This window comes from Palaemon carinicauda, chromosome 20 (assembly GCF_036898095.1).
Source record: "Palaemon carinicauda isolate YSFRI2023 chromosome 20, ASM3689809v2, whole genome shotgun sequence".
Classification (NCBI taxonomy): Eukaryota; Metazoa; Arthropoda; class Malacostraca; order Decapoda; family Palaemonidae; genus Palaemon; species Palaemon carinicauda.
The window spans coordinates 25,211,990-25,232,147 of NC_090744.1; the positions used below are offsets into that span (position 1 = coordinate 25,211,990).

Consider the following 20,158-nt stretch of genomic DNA (forward strand, 5'->3'; position numbering starts at 1 on the left):
TATGTAGGACAGGAAGTATCTTGTCTATGGTAACGTATAGATGTAAGCTTGGAATGCAAGTGAGAATGAGTGGCTCTTCTCCATTTTTCTGCCTCCTCTCTTGTGGAGGAAGTGGTCAGAGCGCGCTAGCTGGATCTGACTTGATGTTGGTAGGCTACAGTTTTGAGCTTCATTCTTTAGAATGTAAAGAATTGTCTCCCACATCCTCCCTAACGAGGGGGATGATGGTGGAATTTGTCAACCCATTGGTCATCATACGCCAGGTATATTATTTCAGACTGATATCCCCTTTAGGGAAGGGATCCCTAATTTAACTGTTTAGCAATCTTGGTCACGTCAGGCCAGGCCACATAAGTTTACTCATTGCTACGGCAGACAGATGGGGAGGTTGCAGGAGTCATCTCCGTTTGAGACCAGGCAGAATGACATTTCCATAGAAGAAAAATAACCAACCAGTTTGGTTCTAGAGGGACTTCCAACCCACCAATCAGAGACTCTCCCCATTTCAAAGGACAAATGGTTTGTATACACATAGGAACAAATAAATTCAAGTAATTTTTATTTTCCAAAGCTATACAAACCAGAGACCTTTTAAATTAAACTTCCCACCTCTATCATCCTTCTCAGTACTGAACGCAAGGTCAAAAGTGACATTCTTCTAACAGGTGGAGAGGCAGAGCTTCTCACCCGTGTTTACCACCTTTCGTCAATTACTACTATTTCTTTCTCTACAAGCTTGTCCCTATTTGGGGTTGCTGTAATGGTTCTTAAAAACATTCTTCCATTAGCTTAACTCGCTCATATTTCTCTTTGCACAGTCAGTCCATCGCAATTTTTGTCTACCTAACCTTCTCCCACGTGGTAGTCCCATGTCCATGATCTAACTTGACGGATGTTCTTCCTCTTATCTCTTTATGTGTCTATACCATCTCTGTCTACTTTCTCTCACCTTTGTTGAACCTGGTGCTATTTTGAGAGTGCGTCTAACATGTTTGTTCTTAACTTTATCCTTTCTAGTCCTTTCTAGTAAGTCCACATTGCCACCTCAACATCCTCATATCAGTTACTCCAATAATATTCTCCTCTCTCCTCTTAGTTCCCCATGTTTCGGACAAGTACAACATTGCAGGTCTCACAACCTGGCACGGGACCTTGCTCTTTTGCTTTATTGGCATCCTACAATCACAAAGCCCTCCACTACATTTCCTCCAGCTATTCCACCTTTCATCAATTACCTCATTAAGTAATTCATCAGTCATTTCAACTCCTGCATATTCCCTATTTAAAGGACTGGTTTTTATAGCTAGGAAAAGGACACATTACTTTTAAAACTGATGTATTTCAGTGCAGAAGTTATGCTTTAAGATTCTGAAAGTTTTATTCATTGAACTGAATCTGATTTGTAAACTTTAGTAAGTAATTTTTCAGTACTGTACATAAATTTGTAGAGAGGCAAGTTTACTTAGAGGTGTGAGAATCTGATTGCTAAGGTTTTTTTTTTTATTTAGAATAAAATTTATATATATTTTGAGCTGGATTGAATGATATTTTGCTATAAACACTTCTGTTTATTAAAAGTTTGCTATTCATTATGGATCATTATTTTCAAGTAGTATTGTACAATACAATAATATATTTTTACTGTACAACAGTCTGTTATTCTGTGTGTTGTGATTCAAATCCCAGGCGATAGCTAAAAAGCCATTAAGTAGAAACAGAATTTTGTGGTATGTTTGTTTTCATTTTTTTCAACTTTATTGATTTAAGCTTTTATGTGACCAAATATTACTATTTCTAACAAAAAATTGAAAACGGAAAATAAGAACCTTATTTGTCCTTGGAAATCCATGATACTGTACAAGGGAGGTTGCAATATAGATTTACATATATATTTATAAAAATTTGTTGCAGTGTCAGTAACAATGTTTATTCTTTTAGATATTTGGACCTGTACAAGTAATTCTTAAATTCAAGACGCTGGATGAAGTGATTAAACGTTCAAATGAAACAGAGTACGGGCTTGCTTCAGGCATTATCACCAAAGATCTGAATAAGGCCCTCGTATATGCACAAGCAGTACGTGCTGGTTCAGTGTGGTAAGTAGTTAAATGACAGTTTTAGGCCTTTATTTTGGTCTCTTGATACATTTTATTTTTTTTACCTACCTCATAATCATAAATTTGTATATATTAAAATCTTTGGTTAAAGTGTTCCTTTTATAGCATAAAGTTGTTCCCTTTTTAATTTGGTTAAAGTTTTCATTTTGTACAACCTAAGTAGAACGGGGTTTGATTTGGCTAAATCTTAGGTTAAGGTGGTTTCCTTTATCGTTATGTCGAGTGAATGTTCTTTGTTTGCCCTCAATTTTGGTAAAAGAACAAAATATATTTATAATTCCCTAATCATAGGCTACATTTTATTTTGGAGGATATGCCCATAGTATTGAATACTTATCCTGGTAAATGACTTCCATGTTAAAACTTTAAAGTTCAGGCCACTACCAGTGCACACATTGGTAAAACTTTGTCATTTTGCTCCAGATAGGTAGTTTGAGCATCTCTTCAGATGAAACTGAAACCAGACACCTAGCCTTTTTAGTGTTTGAATGCCACACTGAAGAAATATATTTGATATGGTCATTCATATAAAGTTTGAGAATCAAATCCCTGAAAGAAATATCGTGAAGACCAACTTGAAATGCTATAAATTCTTAACATAATCTGAAACGGGGCCCAAGCCTTGACAAAACAACAACTATGGAGAAACTGAATTTGAAACTTTTAGCATGCTACTTAGCATTTACAGCTAAATTGTTTCAATACTATACCAAGAGAATATATCTTTTGAAAGGACTTAAAATCATTGATAAATTTTTGGGCATTTTGTTGATAATCAGAGCTTTGGGAGAAAAAGCAATATAAACATCAGATGTGTATAGAAATAAATTCTATTAGAAATTATTTTTGGCATTTTTTTATCTAATCTTCATCACTAGTTTTGTGCCTTTTCTAATAGATTGGAAAGCTCCTTAGCTTTAGAATATATTTTTTTTCTCTTAAGCTAATACTATATTGTCAGGTTTTTTTTTCTCATAGCGACTTGCATATACCTTACCATATAAAATAAAATCTTGAATGATCTATGCTGAATGGTCGGGATTCTTAAGGATTCATGTATCAAACTTTGTTTTCATTTTAAAAGAATTATTATATGTTCTATGTAGGTTTTCCCTTTTGCAGTTTTTCAGTCTTTATCAAGAATGAAAGCTTTTAAATATATTTTTTTTTTATATAGTTTGTCCATTGATAACTTTTGTTGCAATTGCAGGATTAATTGTTATGACCTGTGCCTCCCCCAAACTCCATTTGGAGGCTATAAGCAATCTGGACATGGACGAGAACTGTAAGTTTATTTTTCTCATAAGAATATTTTTGAGATTGGTTTTCTTTTAAACTACTCTGGTTTACAGTAGGGTCAGATCTCTAGTTCTAAACATGTACTAAATTTTCCTTTTTTTTATTTTAGAATAATTGAGGGTACTGATCTAATGTCTGTGTTAATGCTAATGCCTTATGAAAAGAATGGAGATAACTGAAGAAATTAAATTTTACAAGGACTATTTATTCAAACATATCTAGAAGCATGTGCATATATCGTAAAAATGAAATGTATTACTGTATTTAGCCCATGTTTAAGATTAGTAAGATTTAATTTACTTCTTACAGAGGTGAGGAAGGTCTAGCAGAATATTTGGAAACCAAGACCATTTTGATAAAGGTACCAAGTAAGATGTCTTAAGTCTTCTATACTGCATGAGGGTATGTTATTAACTAAATTTAATTAATCATTATCAGAATCCTATGAATATATGAGACTATACTGTACTTATTGCATTATCTTTATATATATTTCAATCTTATTACACTTTAAAAGCATGGAAAAGTTCTAACAATTATTGTATTTTCATATTTTATGCATAGTTTATTATTTGTTATGCTGTTTTGAAAAATTTATTTCTAAATGAAATGTTGATGTTTTTCATCTATACAAAACTATTTTTATGAAAGCAAAGGTTCATAATTCTGTTGCAATGATGGTTTTAGGTAGTAAACATCATTGTTTATTTAAGTAATTCTTTTCAAAGTTTATTGCTGTTCTGGAAGTAATAGCATTGACCCCTAAATTTAAAGTTAAAAATTTCTACATCTCGCCCCATGGGTAATTACGATACACTGCCTGTGTAGAAATGCCCAGCCATGTAAAGCTGGCTCCTTAACAGGCGACAGTCTTTGTTCTCCTCATCCATTCTCAGGTCATAGTGCTGGTATCACTTTCCTCAAACTGCTCTTGACATTTTTGTTTATTCACGGGGTTATAGAGGTTTGTCTGTTACATTTATCCTTGGTTTGAGGTGTGTGATTGCAGTTGAGCTAAAAAGCCAGGCTATGGCACTACCCAAGACAAGAGAATAATGGTTTGATTTTGGAGTGTCTTCCTAGAAGAGCTGCTTACCATAGCTAGAATCTTTTCCACCCTTACCAAGAGGAAAGTAGCCACTGAATAATTACAGTGCAATAGATAACCCCTTGAGAGAAGAAAATTTGTTTGGTAATCTGTGTTGTCAGGTGTATGAGGACAAAGGAGTATATATAATGAATAGGCCAGACTATTCGGTGTATGTGTAGGCAAAGGGAAAATGAACTGTAACCGGAGAGAAGGATCCAATGAAGTAAGCCTTGCCAGTGAAAGGACCCCATACCTCTCTAGCGGTAGGATTTCAATTACAGACCAGCTTATACAATTACAGTATATAACGAGATGGATATACAGAAGTACATTAGTTTAAAATGTGACTGAATACAGTACGAGCATTGTATCAGCGAGAGGAAAAATGTTCCTCCTTTATTTTTTTTGTGGACAAGTACTCTAACAAGACTACTGTATAGTAGTACAAAATCATTTCTGCTGCCCATATGCCACAAGAAATAGTCTGTTGAAAGGTTCCTTATCAAAATGGAATGCTAGTGTAAAAGACTATAAAGTGTCCAAAAAGTATAAATTAAATAATCAGTGAAAGTGAATGTCAGTCGAGAGAAAGCTCCTGATGGTTTACCAGAAATGTTCCTAGTGGGAGATTTTCCTTAAAAGCAGTAATCAAAACCCCCTCCCACTGTTTTTGACATGTTTAGATAGATATTCTATCTTAAGGATGTAACTATTATGCATGGCTTCTCTTGCCAAAGTGTTTCATGCCAGGTTTTGTGAAGATTATTCTAATTCCAGTTGGAATAAAGTCAGTACCATCCTGTATAGGGGCTGTGGTGGTGGGATCATGTAAGACAAAATCACCTGGAAATATCTTTGGCTTGATACAAGTGAAACCCACACCTCCTTTATGAATATGTTCTCTGAGCTTTGTAGTGTTATTTGCCTGGTCCCAAGAGGGTATAGCATAGTGGCACAGTCATTAGTAACATGTAAATTCATCTTCACTAGGATGAAGGCAGCTGATTGATGTATCAGATGTCGGATATTTTTTATGCCAGGCAAGTAAGCACCATAGTATTTGTTATAGTGCATTATACATCTGAGCCAAAGAACAATCCACTGTTGAAATTGTTAGTAAAGTTGGAGGGATGTGGTGTTTTCTTTTTTTATCTGTTGTCATGGATGTGGTGTTGTGGTGTTCAAGAATGATTGACTTTACATATATGATGGACCAGTGTACTTTCCACGCAGAGTACCTACAATACCGCACCCTGAATAATTGTTAGCATGAGCAGGCTAGTTCCTTAGCTTGGGCTTATATTTGTTACACTGAATGCCTACCATATAATTATCATGACATATCTTAGCTCTTATCTGCCAGTAAGTTTAAAAGTTTAAAAAGGACAGCTATCCCACAAATTTGCATATTGCAAAGAATCTCATCCGTGTAGTTAATATCCTGCATGGAATATTAGCATATACCAGCTTATCCTTGTTGAGGTGCATTGGGTCATGGGTTGGCTCATTATGGTCTTGTCATATGTCTTGCAGAGCAACTGTAGCAACCATTGAGTTTCCTGGTGGTTTCGAAGACCACCTCTGTCTGGTCAGACAGGCTCCCTCCTGCAGATCTGGTAAAGTTTTCTTGAGGATTCATCATAGCATGTATGATCAACCACTTCTACCATCTTTTATGTCTTGGACAGAGGTGTTGCTGGAGATGGATTTAGTGGTGGGGATATTTCCAGGATTGTAAGATGGGAGTCATGATGGGATATGGCTGTTGGAGAATAGTACCATTTAGACACCAGAGGCTGGTTTGGTCCACCCATTAACGTGACATGCGTGTTGGCATAAACTGGTGGGGATAAGGTGTTATGGTCGTCCTGATTTTTTTGTCCAATTTCTTGGTTCATATCTGAAGGTAATACACACAAACTGTAAATATGAACAATACATTGGTTAAATTGTCTAGCTTCAACCATGATTGCTGTCTTGTCCCATCACTTTGTGTGTAGGCTGGTATAATTATGCAAAAGCACATTATTGCCAACCAGTTGGGGTGGCAGGCTTTTGGAGAGTTCAGTCCATCTTTTGGCCATAGTCAGGAATATTTCAGGGTGCCCTGTGTCATAGTCTCGAGCCGTGTTGGGCGAGGTGCATGTATCCATGGCAATATGGGGATGAAATCTTGGTCTGCAGGACATCTGTATATAGATCACCACATGGACCTGTTATTGTACTAGAGATAAGGTGCTTGTCAGTTATTACACCCATTTCTGCCTTGCAGTTCATGAAGAAGGGGATGCTTTTGTAAATGCTGCAGTTACTTCCTGGCTTGTTAATTTAGTATGCCAAAGGTCACAAAGGTACATCACCGGTAGTAGATCGGTCCCTCATTCCCACATGCAGTTTTTCCCGTGATGGGTAAGCATCATAGGACAAAGACTGCAGTTTAGTGAAAATTATCATCAATTTCACTCCTATGGCTGGTGTCAGTTATTCCAATAACAGTAATAATGATTGTGCAATCCATGGTGAGGTGGTTGTGATGAATAGGATGTTTTCACATAGTTGTAGTTTGTCTGGCACTTTAGTCACTAGGATGACTCGTTGCAGAATGTGCTAGATTATTTTTCACACCAGAAATATATTTTTGCCTTGTAATTGAAAAGACATGTATCTAATGTTTTCTAAGAAATCAATCACAAAGGTATTTCAGTATGATTATGATCAAATGCAATAAGCTTCTCGCAAACAGCCCAACCCAAATAAATCAAGCCTGGTCTAGAGGAATTGCAACAGATTAGAGCTTCTTCCTCCATTAGTGCATATCTGGATTCTGCAAGGTGAGTGAAGTGGCTTTGTGTGGTTTTCTAGCCCCTTTTACAGCAGAAAATTTCTTTGCCAGAGCAGTGACAGTGTCTTGGACGAGTCAAAATCATATTTTTGTTGTGGACCAACCTATTAAAGACTTGCTGATTTAGTTTTATCAAGAATCCTCCCATCCTCCTGGATATCGCTCACAATTTCAGTCTTTGATTCCTCATAGTACAATCAGTTCTTCATCCCGTCAAAAGGGTGTAGAGAGTTTGAATAGTTTGTGAAATGGCAACATTCTGTCTGTCATACTGAATGCATAACTAACCTGACTTTGTTACACCAAAGTAAGCATGTACATCTGTGGTGTTATTGGTGTAGGGAACTCTGTGAAGGTAACTCATGTAGGTATGCACCGCAGGATTTTACATGCCTGGTGTATTTCCGGATCCTATAACCACTACAGTATCATGTGCAAAGAAGAAAAGAAGCCATTGTCACCACATGTCAAGTTATTCTGCAACTTTGAACATGTCAAGTCATTCTGCAACTTTGAAGAAGTAATTCTCAGTGGTGGCAATTCATATGAGATATCATCTGTACCCCTAGTATATCCTTATATAATGTGGAGTCTGCAATCATTTGGTCTCATCGTGTAGCCATTGCCAGACTCAATGTAACTTTGTGATGCAACAGTTTCGATATCAGCCCAAGGCATGAAAAATAGTGTAGTGTCAGTCATTAATGCGCAGTGCATCAAGAACTAATTTCTTTTGTGCATGCAATGAATGACCTTGATTGAATGGGCTGTGTGTGGTGGACCTCCCTTTTTTCATAGGTTTTTAATAAAAGACTTGCGAGTCAACTGTGCTTGTTGGTTCACAGTTAGTTTTAGCATATATAATCATAAGGTGGGACCAACTACCACTTCAATGATGTCGAAGCTTTACATCTTTGTCAAGGTCATTTTGGACTAATCGCACTAGTGAATTAGGACTGGGAAAGCTTTGTGGCATGGAAAAGACTCTGCAACTGGATCAACCATAATTTTCACATCATCATGAGTGGTTGGTGTTCTTAAGTGATGTATGTGCTACTGCTTCATTATTGCTTATGGCAGGAAACTGTGGAGGTAGAGACTGACTATTTAAGCAGTAGTAGGGTAGAGAGCCATTTGCTGAACTATTCTGTGAATGGGGATAAAACTAGTGACATGACTTCCGCTACTTTTGGGAAGTTGTTGGTTTCCCCCTACTATAAGGAAGTTGTTGGTTTCCTCCTACTATTGGCAAGTAGTTGGTTATAATGGTAAGTGCTACACATGATTCATAACTAAGGAAGAGTTTAATAAGCATCCATCATATTGGCTACTTGTCTAGTTTGCATCATTTTCCCCTTCTAGTTTAAGGGAGTGAAGAAAATTATTATTACAAGAAAGTATATTTCATTCTTGTTATTAGCTGTGGCCCCTCTGATGGTCCAGCACTTTGCTGCAGTAGAGGGGCTTGAGTGTCTCAATGATGGGCTGGGCAATGGCGGCGGGGTAGTTTATCCACCCTGGCAGGCTCAACCATACCGCTAAGGCCAGTTCTGAGAGACCAGACCAAGACTGGACCCCTATAGGCCTTCTCCTCTATTTCAGTGAGGCAAAGGCTAGGAGAAGGGAAACTCTAAAATCAAACCAAACAAGACCCCAACGGCGGAGCTTCCCAGCGCCGGCGGAAGAGGGCAATGCCTGTCGGGCAGGTAACAAGGCGGGCCTTGACATAACAAGAACCCGGCAGCCCAATGCAACCAACATCGGAGAAGCCGCCTGTCTCATATGTCTTGAGCTGCGGTGACAACGATGTGGGCCAAGTGTGTGTGCGTGGCCGTTGCAAAGCCACGACCACCCAAAACAATATACCCAGCTACTGGCATTCTGTCGTTTCCTCCACCCTTCTTCATCTCTTTCTCACCATCATCATCATCATCACCACCACCAAGTCCTGAGGCGACAGCACCGTGGGTGAAGGGGGCAGGGCTGGATAGCTGGAAGCCCTTAGCCCACGACTGCACTCAGGCGGCGAGTTTAAGATTCAGTCGCTCTCCGATGACGGTGCCGTGACACCAGAGTTCGGCGGCTGGACCCGTGACTGGACTGGCCTATTGAGGACACCGCAGCCCACCCCACATGGGGAGGCCCCCTAGAAAAGGTGGGGTAAACATCGGACACGGCAAACCCGTCTGGTCGGCTCACCGCGGCTGGTGGACATCCCACTAATGCGGTCAAAACAACAAGAAAAAAATATTAACCTTAGGTGCGTGGAACATCCGCACCCTCCAAGACGTGACGAACACCAACCGCCCGGAATGACATACAGCCTTCGTCAGCAAGGAGCTAGCCTGCTTCAATGTTGATGTGGCGGTTCTTAGCGAGACCAGACTACCCGAAGAGGGCAACATCAGGGAAGCTGGAACAGGCTACACCATCTTCTGGAAAGGCAAGGCCCTAGAGGAGCCTCGCATCCACGGTGTCGGCTTCGCCATCCGTTCCCAGCTGGTGCAGCAGCACAACCTCCCTCCCAAGGCCATCAATGAGCGCCTGATGACTGTCCGCATCCCCATCACGCGGGACAGACACCTCACCCTGATCTCTATCTGCGCCCCGACTATGACCTCAACCGATGATGACAAAGCTGCCTTCTACACCCAGCTCAACCGCACCATCCAGGCAGTGCCTGCCAACGACAACCTCGTTGTGCTTGGCAACTTTAATGCCCGAGTAGGCAAAGACCATCGCCTGTGGGAGGGAATCATCGGCCGCCATGGCATTGGAAATTGCAACGCAATGGCCAACTCCTACTTGTGGTAACCAACACCATCTTCCAGTTACCAAAGCGAAAAAAGACCACATGGAGACGCCCACGGTCTAAACATTGGGACACCCTGGACTACATCCTGACCAGAGCCAGAGACCGAGGAGACGTCCGCATCACCCGATCCATGCCCGGAGCGGACGACTGCTGGACAGACCACAGACTCCTCATCTTCCGACTCTCCGTGACGACCCTACGACCACCCAGAAGGGCACCTGACAGTGTACCACACCAACACTTTGATTGTAACAAGCTCCGCAACCCACAGGTGGCACAGAACTACAAGGAGGCCTGCGAACGTCACCTTGCAGATCCCGTGGGTCAGGCCACTGTTGAGCACCACTGGACCACCCTCAGAAATGCCATGGCCCGTGCCGCGGAGGAAACACTAGGTTACACCACCAAGAAATGGCAGGATTGGTTCGATGAGAATGATGCTACCATGTCTCTTCTCATTGAAACCAAACGACTAGCACGCCTGACTTTAGAAAACCAACCAACAGCAGCTCACAAGGTGGCTGAAGCTGATTGCCAAAGAGGGATCCGTGAAGCCCAGAACACCTGGTGGCAAAGAAAAGCTGCAGAAATACAGAGTTTCGCTGACCAACGTGACCTGCGCAGCTTCTAAGCAGCAACAAAGGAAATATTCGGTCCCACACGGTCATCAGTGGGTGGCCTGAAGGACGCGGATGTGGCCACGACCATCACCGACAGCGAGGGCATCCTGGCCAGGTGGAGGTCTCACTTTGAGAACCTCCTTAATGACCAAGCAGACACCCCAGACGATCTCCTGCGAATGACCCCGCAGCATCCCGTCCGTCACTGGATGGCACTACCACCCTCCATCCCGGACTAAAACAAGGCCCTGCAGCGCGTGAAGCCCGGCAAAGCCCCAGGGCCAGACAACATCCCGTTGGAGCTCCTCACTCACGGTGGCCCCGGGTTGAGGAACCGTTTGATGCTCCTTATACTGAAAATATGGGAGACCAAGACCCTCCCCAGTGACTTCCGTGATGCAAACATCATTACCATCTTCAAGAAGGGAGACAGGGAGAACTGTAACAACTACCGGGGAATATTACTACTAAGCATCGCGAGTAAGATTTTTGCTCGGATTCTCCTTGACCGCCTCCTTATTCTCACAGAAGACGTCCTGCCAGAGTCCCAGTGCGGCTTTCAACCTTCCCGTGGGACCATAGACATGCATGCCCTCCATGACGGAATGGTTGGGAGAGTCTGCCACCAGAACTCTCTTTCAGGCCCATTCTCCATCAACGGGGGCCTAAAGCAAGGCTGTGTTCTGGCCCCAACGTGTTTCTCGCTATACACCGCAGCAATGCTCAATGAGATTCCCCCAGACACACCCTCAGTCGACCTACGTTTCTGCATGGATGGAGGCGTTTTCAACCTCGCTAGACTCCGCGCCAGAACCAAGACCACCTTGTGTGCAGTGCGAGAACTGCAGTATGCTGACGACAATGCCACCCCATGTCAGACGGCAGAGGACCTGCAGTCGTTAGCTGATGCATACAACTCTGCCTACGAACGTTTTGGGATGCAAGTCAACATAGACAAAACCAAGACCCTCGTCCAACATCCACCAGGACTGACGCTCCCAAACCTCAATACCACAGTGAATGACCAACCGTTAGAACAGGTGGACCAGTTCTCCTACCTAGGGAGCAACCTAACATCAGCTCTCACAAGCAAAAAGGACGTGGAGAACAGGATCAGGGCAGTCCACTCCGCCTTTGGCCGACTCGACTGCCGCATATTTAACAACCACGCACTGACAATGACCACCAAAATAATGATGTTCAGGGCAGTAGTCCTCTCCACGCTCCTGTATGCATGTGAAACATGGACGCTATAAAGAAGCGATATTAAAAACCTAGAACGCTTCCAACAAATGAAACCGAGGCAGATCTTGAAAATCCCCTGGGAGAGCCACACCACCACGCTGAGCGTGGAGGCCACCATCATCCACCACCGCCTCCGCTGGACAGGACACGTGCATAGGATGGATCCATCTAGGCTCCCAAAGAAGATATTCTACGGAGAACTGACCCAGGGCACCAGACCACGAGGAGCCCCGAAAATGCGTTATAAAGATCAACTAAAGCGCACCCTGGCTCTGACATCGATCCTTCCTCATGGGAAGAAACAGCCAGGGACAGGAAAACCTGGAGGAGTACAGTACACCATGGCACCGTGGACTTCGAGGAGAAGAGGAGACAAAATGAGGAGGCTAGGAGGAGAAGAAGGAGAGAGCGATTAGAACAGCCCCGCTGACCACCTACCCTCCCCTGTGAACACTGTCCGCGACTCTTCCACCACAGACTAGGACTTAACAGCCACATCAGACATAAGCACCCACCCCAAAGATAGGAGGCTGATGGCTAACGACAGAACCCAATACTCGGACACGAGTGGGCATCTTCTTTGTGACTGAGATTTGGTCATCATTATTGAGGCCAAGGTGACTAATTATCACCATGCAGGGAAGGCAGCATTGGCAGTCTGTATCAGCTATTACTGGAAAGGCTATAGTATGCAATGGAATCTACAACTGAAATCACGGGTCATCTCTGCTTCTACGGCACATGCTGCTTGTCGTTTCCAGCAGTCTAAGATCTGGTCATACAAATGATGGTGCAGTGCGAGTGACAGATAAATAGCCCATTTGCTATCCAGGCTGAAAGTATAGGGGAACATTACTCCATGAATGAGCTGACCTGTGTCTGCTGAAGGGCCCTAAAAGCAATGCCTTCATCTACAGCAGCTGCATTGGAAGGACCGGCACTGCTATAACACATTGCTACTAGCAGTGTTGTAGCTTCATTGGAACTTCTGAGCCCACTACAACACATTCCTATGATGTGTAACTTGTTGCACACTATAGACATTTGATTGAATGCAGGGCAGTTTCTTGCATAAGGTTGAGCCTTAACTCTACCTTTCCCATGACAATATGCAATTATCCAGTGAATTTATCTATGTCCACATTATCATGTTTTGATGGAGTGGCCCTGACTGTTCTTTAGTTTCTTCTTCTACAAATTTTAACATGTCCAAGTCATTTCTTAGTTGAGGTCCCACACAGATCAAGCTGTATTTTGCTGTCTACCATATCACAGAGGACCTCTTTGGTGTAGTTTACATTATACTTACACCTCTGTCATTGCTATCATAAAGGTAATGCCCGTTAGCTTAACCTTTTGATATAAGCTTCAAAGGCATTTATTTGTTCATCATAATCTTATGCCATGTCTTGTAAGGTGAAGTCAGTCATCTTTGTATTCTCTTTCCCGTCAAGTCATTTCATTTCTGCAAACGCTTTTTTTTTCTGCTGCTTTTGCAAGGTTTGTGATGGTCAATCTGATTAGGTACTTGCAAGCAATCTTCACAGTATTGTAGATGCTGGTTAACCTTTTCCAGACTTGTAAGCTTCGTCAATGCGACATAATCCTTCCATAGAGTTCTCATCTGACCTGGCTGATAAAATTGTGGGTCTCTTTACCTTCACCTTGATTGCTTGTGGAGCAGTGTACTCTGCTGTTGAGTGGATCTGAAGGAGAGTCGCTACTCTTTCTCCATCCAAATTGTTTGATGAATTTGGATCTGAAGGAGTCGCTACTCTTTCTCCATCCAAATTGTTTGATGAACTTGAATCTGAAGGAGAGTCGCTACTCTACTCTCCATCCAAATTGTTTGATGAACTTGGATCTGAAGGAGAGTCGCTACTCTCTATCCATCCAAATTGTTTGATGAACTCGAATCTGAAGGAGAGTCGCTACTCTTTCTCCATCCAAATTGTTAGATGAACTTGCATTCATTCACTGGACTTGACGGCTGGCTTGGTTGTATGTAGTGTTGATCATTCTGCATGCTTGGTCAGAACATAGGTATGATAGCAATTTATCAAACATTTTATTTCGTGGTTGACAGCTGAAACACATGGAAAGGCTTCTGGTTATATAATAAACATAATGCGTAATAGAATTATAATGTGAACATAACGTAATATAATGCATTCTTAAATATCTTTGCTCTATAAAACCTGCATAGGTAAGGTAAATATATATGGCCCTACTTTACACACACGAGATGTCTAATGTGTGTTCTACAGAGGTCAGATTATACTGCCAGAGTCTAATCAGCATTCTCAAATTGGCTACATCGATGAAGAGTATAGGGGGAAACAGAAAGTGGACATGTTTGCAGCCACTGAACAAGAGAGAAGTTTATTGCTCATTGGTGCAGGATCTCCTGTCTTGTGCAGTGGATGCCATGATTCAGGAATGGTTAAGCAGTTACTACCAAAGCTTTATCTGGATTCCTGAAAGAACTACACAAAATATTTTATAAAATATCTAATCCAAAGGTTAAAAATTATATGGATGAAACTGATTTTCAACCCAAAACTGTGCAATCAATACAGGTAAAATGATATATAGTAATGTGGACTCTATGATAGTTTAATGTGGACACCAGGATGGTGTTAAAATATAATAGATTTATTTAAATTTTTTTATAATGTTTTCTGTCATTACAGGTTACATCCAAACTATGACCTCATCAAGATGCTGGGTATTGTTGAATTTTTTTAATAAAGTATATTCATGTAATGAGTCTCTTTTAAGTACCCTGTTCGATAGATCTTTGCCAATCTAATTCTCTACTATCTAATATGGTAGTAGAGCTATATTATGAAATACGCATCGACTAAGTCAATGGATATTTAGCCATAAAAATAACTATTTACCAGTAGCTAATTTTTCCGATTTGTTTTGGTATTCATAGACTTGACCAACACGAGAACCATTTAAACCTGTGTGTAACATTAATTATGCATATTACAGTATCTAAGGAGTATCATATACCTATATAAGATTATTTGGTTGATATTTAACCTATACATCAACATGGAACAAAACAAAATCTGTACAGTACTCAACTTTCTGTTATGAGTGGAAAGCATCACCTGCTTGAATTTTCAATTTGGTGGTTAATCAATCAACTGGTAAGTAAAGCCACCTGTAATATATGAACATATATTTTTTGACCTGATAATTCTTTCCTAACCATTTATACTTTCTTTCCTGGCTGCATGAAATGAACAAGAATATATACAATATTCTGGTATTTTGTAAACAAACTTAGGTGCATTGATATCAAATGGATGTGCTGGTTAAACAAGTAAATTTCTTTTAGTATGATATCCACTGCCTAAAGGAAAAATTTAGCAAAAATCATTTAGTTACTGCAACATGCTTAATTAAATATAATAATGAAATTATTTTTTTTTTTTGAAATGCTAGTATGATAATTTAGTTAAATAGATTTGTAAAATAACTCGACAATTACTGTATATCAATATTAGAAAAGTCTGTATAATTAAAGTAAAACTACTGACGAAGTAGATAAAAAGAAAGTTTCTAAGTAAACAAGGAAGTAGATATATGTATATGAGAAAAAATGCTTTTAGGAGCAGGTCCCGTTCGTTGCGTTCTCATCTCTTCCATGATTTCTGCCACTCGTTGCCGTACTTCCAGTCGACCCAAGTCTCCTCTCAACAAGAGCAATGCAGTTAAGTGGTCACTTGTCATGTCAGGGTACCTGTAAGACAATAAATAAAAAAAAATACACTGCTATCCAAACATTTTGGAGAAAAGGTTTGCTTGAATTTTCCTATATATTATACTGATGATTAAAAGAATAATTCTTTAAATCCTGCCAGAGGTTTATGAGACTTCCTACTAAAAGCTCCCTAAATGGCGTCGCCTATAAAATAAAAAATTTCCTGTTGTCCCTCCCTTCGATAGCCACAACCTCCCTAGTTACTATTGTGCCTACATGGCTGCTATGCGTCACAATGGTTGATGCATGGCTATGCCATTTTAGTCTACTCGTCAAATGCAAATTAGTAGGTTGGTTGTAATACTATTGAGTCCAGATTTTGTTTTATTTTCAAGTGTTCGTACAGTATTAATTTGATCATGGATGTCTTCTACAGATTTATATGCATTTGCGTAGTAGATTAAGCAAGTTGTTGCTAGAGGATATGGATCCTCATTTGTATTGTCTCGTGTCAGGGGCACCAACGTGACTTACAGAGTATATTATTACTATTATTATTATTAGTAGTAACTAAGCTACAACCCTAGTTTGAGAAGCAGGATGCTATAAACCCAAGGGCTTCAACAAGGAAAACTAGCCCCCTGAGGAAAGGAAATAAACTAAAAAGCAATGAGCAATTCAAAAAATATTTTAAGAACAGTAACAATATTAAAATGTCTTTCATATATATATGAACTAAATGTAAAATACAAAACTAAAGAGAAATAATATAGGATTGTGTGCCTTATTGTACCCTAAAGCAAGAGAACTCTACCCTAAGACAGTGGAACTATAGTGCAGTACTTAACCCCTTGAGCAAAGAGGAATTGTTTGGTAATCTCGGTGTTGTCAGGTGTTTGAGGAAACGGGAGAATGTGTAAAGAATAGGCCAGACTATTCTGTGTATGTGTAGGCAATGGTGGGAGGATTCCCTGTAACCAAACAGACTTGTTTAAAATCCCGGGATATCATACACTTGGTTCCTAGGAGAAGCAATTCCAATCCACCTCCTAAGACCAGAAAATCAAGTGATAGGGCTAGCTTTCTGTCACAGACGTAAGGCTAAAATAATAAATAACCTGATGGCTTTACCTTATAATCCATCCTCCCCCTTGAAAGGAAGATGAAGAAAAACACTAATACCTTAAACCTAAAATAGAATAGTAACTCTCTATCGAAGTTTACCAGCATCAAGGTCCAATTCACTGACTTGGTTCAAACACTGCACTCAAAGGAAAAAGTCAAAAAGAAGAAATTTCCAGATATTTTACCTTCATCCTATACAGACATCACAGCCTCTATTTAGATGATTGATGCTTTTGATCTGCGAGAGAGCTAGGCACGCAACAACACCTGACCTGCTCCCAAAGGTCCTTAAAAAAAAATACTTATCGAGTGACTTGTAGGTGCATTCCTGGAACTAGTGGGCTGTGAAAGTCGTCTGGCATTTCCAAACTCGAGGCTTCATGGCTTGACCCACTGACGTGTTCTTCCTAATGGCACATGGCACCTACTCCTCTCACCTTGGGGACACAAACCTGTGCCATTTCCTATGACTCACTTGTTGCCTGGTTTTGTGCCTTGTTAATTGTTTCTACGCTAGAAGGAGATAGTGTTTTAGGAGCGGATCTTTTTGATCCTGCTAGAACCAATGAAGAGGTTCTGTAGTCATGGTCTGAAGGGTTCTATCTACTTCAGGTAGCGTCTCTTGCCCTCACAGGGCAAGGAAGTAAATCGTCCAGATTGTTTGTTGATTCCCCAAGTGAGGAGATGGAGAAATATTTAATTCTCTTACCAGTTACGGTCAGATTCTGAATAGCCACCAACTCCGAGACAAAGGAAGCAACACCTTTCTTCACACCTCAGAATAAATAAGTAGATACAATAAGCCTTGCAACTCTCCCCCTCTCTTCATACAAGCCAGGGCCAATAAGAAGAACCCTCTTAAAAGTTAGGTCCTTGTAAGACACCTGCCTTAAAGATTTGTTGGGGACCCTTTTCAGGGACCTCAGAATACTGGTCACATTCCACGCAGAGGGTCTTGAGTTCTACTCAAAGCTCTTCATGAGCATTCTTAACCCCCAAGACAACGACAGGGCTATAGCTCTTGAGTCTGATGACTTGACCCAAGGCTGAGCAAAAGCCTTTCACTGCTAATATTGGGAGGAGTTTCTCTCTAAGAAGAAGCACAAAGAAGCCTGCAATCAGTTACATGAGGATGAAAAGAGAGAAGTTACCCCTTGTACTGCTCTAATCACAAAAAATAGCCCATTTTGCATAGTAGACTGCCATGAACGACTTTATAAGGAATCCATACATCAGCGCTGTGCCTCATTAAAAGCCTTTTACTTGGAGGAGATACTAGATAAACTCCAACCAAAAAGTGATAGGGACATCACTGAGTTATGGTGCAAGTGCCTGCGAGGCTGACAGAACAAGTTGGGCCAAATGGGTGACGCACTTGTAATGTCGGTCAGAAGCATTAGAAGGTCAAGGTACCATTCCGCTGGAAGTCACTTTTGGGTTTACTAATATTGTCTGATGATGGTTGATCGTTGGGGAACCCCACAAAGTCAAGAAGTTACTCACCATTTGAGGATTAAAGGACTAGAGTACCGTACTCGAATTAGATCACTTGTCCTCGTTGACTTTAGTGTTGGCAATCTCATTTCTTTTGCTGGGAATGAATCTCGCCAACAGCTTAACTACGTTGTTCAGTGGCCACTTTTGAGCCTGTATCGCAAAGTCACAGAGTTGCTGTGAAAAAGTACCTCCTTTCTTGGTAACTTATGCCACAACAGCAGTGTTATTGTTCATAAAAGGTACCAAGTGGTCTATTAAGTCCTGCTGGAATAACTCGTATAGTGCCAAGAGAGTTGCTTTCAGTTCCAGAAGGATGATGTGCAGGCTCTGTCCCTCTTAACCAGCGGCCTGCAACAAATTGGTTCTTTAGATGGATGCCCAAACCTTCTTTTGATGCATTCAAAAAATTAAGTACCTCTAATGGTGGACACTCCAAGAGATTCTTGTCCCTGAGCCACCAATCTAGATTGGACCACACATCCTCTTCCACAGGAACTAGCTAATGGAGTGCGATGCTGATTAGTGACCATTGTCTCTTCAGACACCACTGAAGTGACATAATGTACACGGCCGTGAGAGAAGAGTTTCTCTAATGATGACAGATGGCCCAGTAACTGCTGTCAATGATGTGCTGGTATGTGTTGGTGGCTTCAAAAAAGGCTTGCTATTCTTCCAAGTCTCATGACCTGATCATCAGATGGAAAGAATTCCCCTTGACGTGTCACTAACATCACTAGATATTCCAGCCTCTGCTTAGGTGAGAGGCTGGACTTCAGATTTATAACGATCCCCAGATTGAGGCAAATTAAGAGAGGTTTGTCCTGATGTTGAAAGAGTTACCTCTGAGAGGATGAGAGCATCTTCCAATTGTCCAGGTACATCAGTAGCCGAATCCCGTTGGCATGCGCCCAAGCAGATAAGTGTAAAAAAGTGAATACTTGGGGGGGGGGGGGGGGGGCAGTTGACAATCCAAAGTATAGAACTTTTGAATTGAAAGAAATTTCACCCCCAAGATAAAGTGGAGGAATTTTCTAGACAAGTGTTGGACCTAGATCTGAAAATACGAGTATAAAATTGTTCTTCCTGATAGCATTCTCACGGTGCTTGACGTCTCCATCTTGAACAGTTTCATTCAAGAAGGAGAGATCAATTACCAGTCTCCAGCTTCCAGTCAACTTTTCCACTGTGTCTATTAGATTCGTCGAAGATTAGAGATGCGTCCAGGACCACCTTAGTGGCCCTTTTCCATCACCTTTTGTATTACTTCTGCCTGAAGAATTAGGTCTTTCTGTGAATTCCGATGGTATGACAAAAATTCATTGTCAGTGTCTGAGTGAGGAGAAGATGAGAGCCATTGATTGGGAGGCAGCATCAATTTCTTAGGACCTCCACTGTCCAGTCCTCGGACACGTTTTACTGCTGCCTTGCCCACCGGCTTACTAGGCATTGCCAGATCATGGCAGTGGCAGGATTTCCTTCATTAACGGGTTCTAACTCCTCTTCTGTCCTTCCTATTCTGGGCTGGTCAAAATGAGGACAAAAAGTGCTGTGCCAAATCTGTGGCTCTTCTAACAGACAGAGATGACTGTGTAGATACTCTAGCTTTCTGAGCCGCAGAGGTCTTCTTAAGAGCTGACTTCAAGGGAGTTGTAGCCTTATTCCTTGGAGTTAGTCCTCCTGTTCCAGACTTATTAAACGTGATGGCATGGAAAAAATGAGAGCCTGGCTGAACTACTTTTTCATCATTCCTATCACTTCTTCAGGTGGAAAAAGAGCTGGTCATTGGCTAA

The 20,158-nt window shown here is 41.1% G+C and overlaps 3 protein-coding genes across 4 annotated transcripts in view; 1 reads left to right on the forward strand and 2 right to left on the reverse strand.

The window, feature by feature from the left end:
* The window catches only part of LOC137660221 (aldehyde dehydrogenase X, mitochondrial-like), a 52,071-nt gene extending 37,277 nt beyond the window's left edge, over nucleotides 1–14,794 (forward strand). Inside the window, exons 10-13 of the mRNA XM_068394938.1 lie at nucleotides 1,939–2,096; nucleotides 3,328–3,402; nucleotides 3,726–3,818; nucleotides 14,722–14,794. Coding sequence (XP_068251039.1) covers nucleotides 1,939–2,096; nucleotides 3,328–3,402; nucleotides 3,726–3,798 — 306 coding nt within the window. The 3' untranslated portion in view covers nucleotides 3,799–3,818; nucleotides 14,722–14,794. The remainder of the gene's footprint in view (nucleotides 1–1,938; nucleotides 2,097–3,327; nucleotides 3,403–3,725; nucleotides 3,819–14,721) is intronic.
* Nucleotides 1–20,158, reverse strand: part of LOC137659695 (leucine zipper transcription factor-like protein 1) — a 159,285-nt gene that overhangs the window by 47,451 nt on the left and 91,676 nt on the right. The gene's annotated exons all lie outside the window — the stretch shown is intronic.
* Nucleotides 15,207–20,158, reverse strand: part of LOC137660220 (exocyst complex component 3-like) — a 55,504-nt gene continuing 50,552 nt past the window's right edge. For both annotated transcript variants that reach the window (XM_068394936.1, XM_068394937.1), the window contains exon 16: nucleotides 15,207–15,785. In XM_068394936.1, coding sequence (XP_068251037.1) covers nucleotides 15,605–15,785 — 181 coding nt within the window. In that variant the 3' untranslated portion in view covers nucleotides 15,207–15,604. The remainder of the gene's footprint in view (nucleotides 15,786–20,158) is intronic.